The 9,084-nt window shown below is 37.1% G+C and overlaps 2 protein-coding genes across 2 annotated transcripts in view; one reads left to right on the plus strand and one right to left on the minus strand.

The window, feature by feature from the left end:
• Positions 1–659: 659 nt before the first annotated feature.
• On the minus strand, positions 660–3,635 carry LOC103380047 (intestine-specific homeobox-like). The gene is made up of 5 exons (XM_008311843.2): positions 2,917–3,635; positions 2,581–2,637; positions 2,332–2,480; positions 1,693–1,800; positions 660–1,600 (listed from the first exon to the last, which is right to left on the minus strand). Exons 1-5 carry the CDS (start codon positions 3,134–3,136, stop codon positions 1,436–1,438), a joined length of 699 nt encoding a protein of 232 aa, XP_008310065.1. The 5' UTR covers positions 3,137–3,635; the 3' UTR covers positions 660–1,435.
• A 2,150-nt stretch (positions 3,636–5,785) lies between these two features.
• The window catches only part of slc23a4 (solute carrier family 23 member 4), a 7,793-nt gene continuing 4,494 nt past the window's right edge, over positions 5,786–9,084 (plus strand). Inside the window, 4 exon segments of the mRNA XM_008311844.2 lie at positions 5,786–6,148; positions 6,714–6,851; positions 7,165–7,322; positions 8,529–8,688. Coding sequence (XP_008310066.1) covers positions 6,101–6,148; positions 6,714–6,851; positions 7,165–7,322; positions 8,529–8,688 — 504 coding nt within the window. The 5' untranslated portion in view covers positions 5,786–6,100.

Raw genomic sequence — 9,084 nt, forward strand, 5'->3', positions numbered from 1 at the left:
GAAATTATTACTTCCTGTAGTCACCAGTCATCAAGGTTACAATATGTGCGTCAGTCTGACAGACGCCCTGGGTCAACAGAAATACAATGACATTTTTCAATGAGTAATCAAGCCCTTTTACACACATACACGCACCTCCACACAACACAGTTCCTTATATATATTTATACAGTATTTCCATCTCGTACTTCTATGCCATTTTTATTAAATATTTTAACACTTTTAGCATAATGAGAATGTTAAAATGAGTATTCCTTACCGTGATACTGGATTTGTGCCATAATACAAACATTTTATTTTTGTCATCTTCTTGTAAAATGAAGTAAACATGCAACATGATAAAAGGCTTTTGATGTAGGACGAGATAGGTAAGTTGGCTTTTTGGTTTTTAAGCATTTCCTAATGCTAATTATAAAACCAAAAACTTTATTTTTTCTTTTCTTTTTACTGATTATATGAAGTTGTGTTTGGTTTAATTTCAAACCTGCGGCGAGTGTACACTTAATCTTGCAGAACCTGCAATAAAGGAAGGACAAACAGGGTGAAAAGTTCATCTGCAGTCATTAGAGGCTTATTCGATGTAATCAGTTTTGGGCTGGCTGTTTAGTAACATAGTACAGGCGATGCTGTCTTATCTTTATTATAATTGAAGTCGTGTTTGGTTTAATTTCAAACCTGCGGCGAGTGTACACTTAATCTTGCAGAACCTGCAATAAAGGAAGGACAAACAGGGTGAAAAGTTCATCTGCAGTCATTAGAGGCTTATTCGATGTAATCAGTTTTGGGCTGGCTGTTTAGTAACATAGTACAGGCGATGCTGTCTTATCTTTATTATAATTGGTAATTATTTAAACAATGGTTCTCAGAAGTCCAGCGATCCAGGTCACGTAAGAAAAAATGGTGACAAAGTTGATAAAAAAAATTGAATGATTACTCAGAAGGTTGTGAAACACAGCAGCATTAGCCTAAGCTATGAAATAAAAGTGTTGGGAGTTAAACATTACACATCCTGATAACACAGCCGGTTATAACGCTATCAATGATTTCACTTTAATCCCATTTCACATGTTCTATAAACGTTGAGGTTGACCCACCACTAACCTCCATTTACAATCCAAAATTAAGATAAGTAAAGGTTGACAGAAAGTCAAACAGATGTTTATGGCTGAGCTGTAACTTATCGCTGACAAGAAACTGTAGTGTCATAAGAAGAACTTAGTGCAACAACGAAGCACAGCTACAAACCTATATCTGCACCAATATGTTGGTGAATACCTGAGTGGTTTTTAATAGCCATAAAACAGAGACTATTCATGGAACAAAGGTAATTGCATTTTAGATATTGCACAATACAATCTGCCATCTTATTGAATGTACATGAAATAACTGTAATAATAGTAATAAAAAAAATCTCCATCTGTGAATACTACAGGTGTTATCGATTTGTTCTCAGCAGGTCCAAATTGAGAGTCCTGTAATCTGTGGAGTGTGTGTCAGTCAACAGGGTCAGCGATGATGGAGACATGAAGAACAGCCACGACTGAAGAGGTTCAGGTTGGCAGCATGGGAGCCAGCACCTGCCCACCTGCAGTGAGGGCTCCTGAAATAATACAGAAATAAACTCAGTTTGGAGTGTTAAACATATAAGACACTAGTATTTAAAATGTATGAACATTAGATTATGATAAATACCTCATACTGATGCAGCTGTTGGCTGGTTGTGTGTTGTCTGGAAAACAGATTTAAGTCCTTCAGAGTTTCGTTTTTCCTCCATTTGGCTCGGCGGTTCTGGAACCATATCTTAGGCCCAAACGACAAATTACCAAATACATGTGAGTGAAATGTTTCTAGTGAGAAAAAAGGCTATGTGTCAAAAAGTCAGAACCTTGTAATATTATAACAAACATTTGGTCTCAGTCCATAAACAAAAACACAAAATACTCAATTTGTTTAATTTATACAAAAATGTATCTAAAAAAAGTATATGTATTTGGTACTATTTAAAATAATATTTTATATTTTTTTCTTATCTGAAAAATATTTTTAGACACAAATGATACATACACCAGTGATTCCCACTAGTGTGTTGTGAGAAAAATTAACTTTTTTTTTTATTGTAAATATTTTATTGGTTATTTGTTTGTGATCCACCGTAGGAATATCTTTTACATGCAGATTATTTTGTCAACAAAATAACTGAATGTTTTTTAATATGTTTAAAGAGACTGATCAAACTCAGTGAATACTTCCCCACAGTATTAAATCTTCATGTGTGAAACAAACGATTACTAAAACCATAGTTTCACTCAGCGGTAGCTGCGTGTCTCCCACCTGTATCCGTGCTTCAGTGAGGTGCAGCGAGGAAGCCAACTGTTCCCTGGTGTTGACATCTGGGTAGTGCGTCAGCTGAAAGACCTTCTCCATCTCGGCCACCTGGAACAGTGTGAACGTGACCCTGGTTTGTCGTTTCTTTCTCTGACCTGTGAACGGGTCACTGCCAGTGTCACCTCCAGATCGGCAATAAAACTGCACAGCCAGACATGCACCGTCTTCCTTATTTATTTAAAGCTCAACACTCACTTTTGCATCCTGTCTTGGCTTTGGGAGACGCATCCACTTGTTTGTTTGGCTGGGTTTCTGGGACAGAAATAAAATTGAATGGTTGTTAAATTCATTTCATTGTCCTGAATTAAGTAAAGAAACAAACTTGAATTGGAATCTGTGTTACACATTGAAGCTTTCCAATGGGTTTTGTTGCATTATTTGTATCATTATTTGAAAATAACTTTAGTCCTTGAACAATGTGAAGAAGCAGGTTGGAAAGAAAAATCTCCCATAATATTACAAATTGTTTAAGGATTGTTGAAGGGTTCAGTTTGTCCTAGAGCTTTCTGAGTTATTTATTATGATAAATACCTGTAGATGATGGTGGCTCCACTTCACTGGTCTTCTCTTTAATCACAGAGCAGTTGTGGTGAATTCTCCTCTCTTCCCTCTCACACATGGGTCTCCTCAGTATCGCCTCAATAGAATGAGACAAATTTTTAGCACGTTCAGTCCCTTTTTCTTCATCCGTATTGGAAAGCACAGCCGTATCTCCTCTGTTCCACTTTTCCAGTGCCCTATCTCCTGCCATGACTATTGCACTCACGTCGTCCTCAACACTATTGACTTGTGTTAGCCTATTATTAAGATCAAAGTATTTCTATATCCAAAGCCCCTCCCACACAGAAAGCTGCCCTGCGTCTCCCTCTCTCTGTGCTGCTCTGGTTCAGGTTGTACTTCCTCCACATTCATCATGTTTTTAAACTAGTCTTTTATCACATGTTGGTCATCCAGGAGGAGCAACAAACAGTTCCGTTGCTGCAAACTTCTAGGAAAATTATACAAACCCGTTTCCATTTAAGCCCAAGACTTTGCCCCTGCAGTGTGTGTTCACGTATTGAACACAATGCGTAGATCCATAAATGCTGTGGAGGTGGTTTGTTGTGATGACATAAAGGTCTACACCTGAAATGTATTTCTGTGTATTTCTTTTTTGTCCTCTGAAAATGCCCAGTCATCCGTTGTCTGTCATTTCAGTATTTCTGTGATTGCTGAAGTTTTCTCCTGAGGTTAATGAATTCCTGGTTAATTCTGGAATGCTTCAGGGCAAAGTTTGGAAATGTTCAGTGGCATTTTTGAATCTATTCTGAAGTGATTATTATAAAAAAAGATTATTAATTACTAACTTTAACTTTTTTGTTTCTTGATATGGATTTGTAATTGTGAGTACTTTAGCTATGCTATAAAGGTTGACTGAGCACACTAAAAGCCTGATGGGACATTTTTCATTATTTTATTCATTTTTATTCATTTTTTAAATTTTTATTAATAATGTAGCACAAATATTAAAAAAGAAAAATAAATAACATTAGATATGATAGATACAGTATAATAAAAAATCCCTGTTGATTTGTGTAGCTATTCCGTTCTCTTTATTTCCTATTACAATAAATAAAATCTCATGAAGAATTGGTGTATACATGTATTCATAACCAACTAGGGACCATTTTTAGCATTGTCAATGGTCTTACTAGGACCTGTAATGTGCAGACCAAATCCTGGTCCAAATGGGACAGAAACAATGGGACTAAGTTTTTTAGTCTTAACTATATTCATTGTATTTGGCATAAGGTTTAGGTTGGGTTTCATTTGCTGATTGTTAGGGTCAGATTTGAAGTTCTGATTAGGAGGTGTAAATGAGGTTCTACAAGAATACACCCCCCCCCCCCCCACACACACACACACACACACTCTCTGTGGTGTGTTTGTGTGTGTGTGTGTGTGTGTGTGTGCCAGGCTTATCGTTATCACCTTGAACTCAATATGAACCAGTGCACTTCAATTCAACTCTCAGTCTCTTATTCCTTCTATTACAAGCGTTTATCAACGTACCATTAGCGACTTGCCGCCAACTAGTGTTTTGAATTGTCCAGTGCATCATTTTAACTATCCAAAACATCATTTTTTGCCCCAACATTTGATGTTTATTTAGAAATAATAGCTGAGTGGTGAACTCAGGCCTGAGACATGAGTCTGTGATTTTTTTTTTCTTTAAATATACGACAGATCTCTGAAAAAACAACAACTTAGTAAACCAAAATAATTATAGAACATAAAGGTAACAGTGTTCATGTTTTTTAGCTACCCTAACTGCAGTTTGTTTTCTTAAATACACACACTTGGCAAAAGAACATAGTAATCATGACAGGTTTGTTTGTATATACTTTGTTTTGCACACTACATTTTCTGATATACTGATTTAGAATTTTAACATTGAAAAACATTGAAAAATGACTTTGTATTGATTTTATCTTTGCATTGATTCTCTCATGGATCATGTGTTAATGCACATGATCAATCACATGAACAACAGCCTCCCAATGTTAGTTGAGAGTCACCCTTCACTGTCACGAAAATCACAATTTAATGTGCGCAACAAATGCTATTTGGGTTAAATGGGCTTACGGTAATTAGTCTCCCTCAGGGGGGACAGCACACACAAACCAAATTATTTTTGGTCACTGTGCAAATTTAGACTGTTGTCTGACATAGGTTTTATGACAGCAGCACAAGTCAGTTTGATAAAGTTACAGTGTAACAGTAGATTGTTCCCAGCAGGCACATATTAGTTAGAATCATTTTAACTAAAGGGTTGCAGGTTTGAATCTCACACCACGCAGGTCATTGGTTTTTGTTATTGTATAGTTTTAGCTAGTGCCCAAAACTCCTCTGCTTTCCAGGGTCAGATCCCAATGTGTTTCTTTTTGTGACTTTGAATTAAGTGAGCTAGTCTTTAATCAACCTGGTAAAATAATACCACAGGATTAGTGGACTGTATGTTCCTCTGCTACAGAGGGGTTTCTATTTCAGACTTTTTTTTAATTAAGGGGATGTAGGTTTTTATCAAGTCTCATTAGCTCGTTCAGTGTAATGCCATTTTGAAGAAAGTAGAACTGTACGGTATGTTAGCTTATTAAATTACCAATTCCCAGACATAGAGAAAAGGAAACAGGGATGTTTTTGTACCATGTGATTGTTCGGCAGCGCAATGGTCACGGTATTTTCTACTAAAAAAAACCCCAAATAGGCCTATTTGATGATGAAAAAGAACTAGACTGGAGTGGATTTGTTCTGGTCTCAACATTTGTGTTGTGGTGTTTCATTGAGGTTTTACATCAGGCCTATTTGATGATGAAAAAGAAGTTGTGGTGTTTCATTGAGGTTTTACATGATGTTTTGTGAATGGACGCACCTCGTTTATGACAGTGAAGAAAAGAGAGGGGGAAAAAAAGCTCCTTCCATTCTCTGTTGCTCGGTCAGATGCTGCTATTGTTCTAATCAAGTTCACATGAGCTGCTGGTGGGTCTCAATTAATTAGCACAGCAGTCCCATGTCTGAACTTTACTCCCTCTGACCATTCTGCTACTCCGCCTTCCTTGTTCCCAGCTTCTCTCCTTCCTCTTATCAGACTCCTAAATGTCACCTCCCCCTCTGGCTTTTAAACTTTTCTGGTGTTTACTGCTTCAGAGAAGTGCCCTACAAGCTGTGCTTCATCATGGCTCCAGAAAAGGAGAGCAACGGTCTGGAAAACTATGCCTTTTCAGTGAGTACAATTTTTATTTATATTCTCCGTTAGTATTTAATATTCTCTGTTGGGAATCTACATGCTGAGCCTTTCGGTAAACCAACACTAGGTCACATTGTTGTTTTAAATCCGACTATGACATTTAGATTATTAAATAATAATGTGTTTCTAGATGTTTGCGAATTGACAATGGTTGTAACTTTACTACCAGCCATAAAAACAATAACCAGAAAAAGAAAAATATATTTTAAATGTTCATTTGTAAGATTCTGTGCAGTACTTAAGGTGTAATTAAATGCAATAAAATATTAGTTTTATGTATATGAAAAATAACAAAAGAAGTCTTGAGCAGTTTATTTCTAATTTATAGCAAAACATTTCCTGATTCAATGTTATTGAATCAGGAAATGTCTTGTGAAAGTATTTTGTGTAATGCTTGTCATCAAATCACGTGGTCAAAGGCTAATGATTGACAAAACTTGACTTACTTCAATTGTTAATGAAAGTAAATGGGCTTGTACTGGTAATTACAGATTTTTTTTTAAACCTCATCAACATTTACTCTTTTTCTCACTAATGACAGCTTGACGGACACTTCTGTGAACTACCTGATGCCAAGAGTGAAGAACTGGACTCCTCTCTGGACGAAGACGACAATAAACTTGTCTACTGTGTGACTGATGTACCTCCGTGGTATCTGTGTATCATTCTAGGCATCCAAGTACGTCACCGGTGGAGATGAGTGTGATAAATAATGCATTTAACACTGTGTCATATCTTATATAACATCGACTGAACTGTAAGCGCCTGATGGTTCTTCAGTGCTTTTTCAGACCCAGCAATCAGTGCTGTACAAACTGAACAGTCTGAGATTTGATTTAGATTTGCTGTCCTGTGATTATCGGTTCAGTCTAACAGCTGATATTAGAGTCGCTTTCCATATAATGACGTGTCTATGACTTCTTTATGCTTGATGTTACAGACAGAAAAACAATGACAATGATCCTCTCCGCTCTGTGTTTGCTCTCTTCCAGCACTGCCTCACAGCATTCGGAGGAATAATTGCCATCCCATTAATCCTGTCTCAGGGACTGTGTCTTCAACATGACGGCCTCACTCAAAGCCATTTCATTAGCACCATCTTTTTTGTCTCTGGCCTTTGTACGCTGTTGCAGGTCACCTTCGGTGTGAGGTAAGAAGCAAAAAAAGAAAATGGATGTTTGGAAGTGTTTTTCTTTATATTTGATTCAATAAAGTGGTTTCTTTGTCCAAAATAACTGTTGTCAGGTTGTGCCTCAACATTTGCTACCAGCAGTCTGGCAAAGTCCTTCAGAGTTAAATCAACATGGATTTTTGTTAATGATTAAAAGAAAAACAGACTTAACAATAGACAGCCAAAGCCATCCAATATATCCATCCATATATGGTCATATATGACTCACCACCCGCAGGAAGGTTCAGGGGGCTGGTACAGTGCAGTGTGATTTAGGTGGCGGTCATGGAGACTGCTGCCCCCGCGACCCGGTAACGTATAAGCAGATGAAAAGGGATGGATGGACACTAAACACACCCATGTGAAACTTTACATCTTGGTTTTAACTTCCTCACAAAAATCTTTAGTGTCTTTGTAAATCAAATTAAAATTCGTTAATTTTGAAAGATACACAAACATTTTTTGTGCCACCAGTGAAGTTTCCACCTTGTTGTTGACTGAGACTCAACATTCTAGGTTTGACTATTGTATTTTGTCTTCTTACTTATTATTACTGATTTATGCATCAAAATAGTGACTTTCGAACAATTTATTAACCAATTGATTAATAACGCAAAGTTTGATCATGATAAATCATGATCATCAATACTCTTGTACATTACTTTTACATAACTTTTTTTAAACATGGTGATTGCTACAGAATTTTTAAAAATGGAAATTCAAAGTGAATGGCATCATAAATATGGACAGATTCACATGTACAGGACGGAATAATATGATAAATTACAGTAGTTTATTTTAGTTTCGCTCTGACTGTTTACTTGTGTAAAGACTCACGTCAGGCTGCACTTTAGTGTCACAGAAGGACGAAAAAGTTTCAACTTAAAGATATTGGAATCTAGTTCCTGGTAGATCCACATTCCCCTGGCACAGCCCTACCGATGTTTGCTTGTCTCTCTCCAAATACCTGGAGGTCAGATTTATCCAGAACAATACGCTTGTTCAGTAGCTGCAAAACCATGTTTTAATAGAAACGTTTTATTTGACCCCATGCTCACAGATTCTGTTTTGTAGAAACTGAAGTTTGTATTTGAGAAGAAGAAAAGCCTCATAAATGCAAATGTAATTGTTTTCTATCAATTGCTTTTCTAAGTCAGCTGCAAACTCATATTTTGTTATATCCAGGTTGCCCATCCTTCAAGGTGGCACTTTCACATTGCTGGCCCCTTCCATGGCAATGCTGTCCATGCCCGAGTGGACTTGTCCGGCTTGGACCCAAAATGCAAGCTTGGTCAACACTTCTTCTCCAGAATTCATCGATGTGTGGCAGAGTCGAATCAGAGCAGTAGGTTTCCTTTCTGCATTATCATCAAGATTATTCTTACATTACATTATGTTTTGTTGCTTTTCCTGTTTCTAATGCTCAACGCTGGTATAATGTTTATTGTTAGCTGTTCCTTTGAATGATTTGAATCATTCAGGAAATGTCTGTAGAAACCCAACTGCTGTGAGGTCACTGGTGCTAAAAGAACACACAGTGTGTGTGTGTGTGTGTGTGTCTCTGTGTGTCAGAGCAGCTGTCAGGTGCTACTTTATTGTACCTTGTAGCTATAGCTGCTACATGTACTGCATACTGCATAGGACTAAATCCTATGAGGAATGATTTAATCTTCTCTGTATACTGTTCCTGGCTGAATAAGGCAGAGCTATGCTGCTTTAACTTGATGAATCCTGATACTTG

The sequence above is a fragment of the Cynoglossus semilaevis genome, chromosome 6 (genome assembly GCF_000523025.1).
Source record: "Cynoglossus semilaevis isolate Cse_v1.0 chromosome 6, Cse_v1.0, whole genome shotgun sequence".
NCBI classification, from domain to species: Eukaryota; Metazoa; Chordata; class Actinopteri; order Pleuronectiformes; family Cynoglossidae; genus Cynoglossus; species Cynoglossus semilaevis.

Bases quoted from the DNA above. Each gene is read 5' to 3' on its own strand.
- LOC103380047 (XM_008311843.2), bottom strand. From the start codon at position 3,136: ATGGCAGGAGATAGGGCACTGGAAAAGTGGAACAGAGGAGATACGGCT. The intron at 2,638-2,916 runs GTATTTATCATA...TTTCTGTCCCAG, and splicing joins GGAGCCACCATCATCTACAG to AAACCCAGCCAAACAAACAA. The intron at 1,801-2,331 runs GTGGGAGACACG...TTTGGGCCTAAG, and splicing joins TCACTGAAGCACGGATACAG to ATATGGTTCCAGAACCGCCG.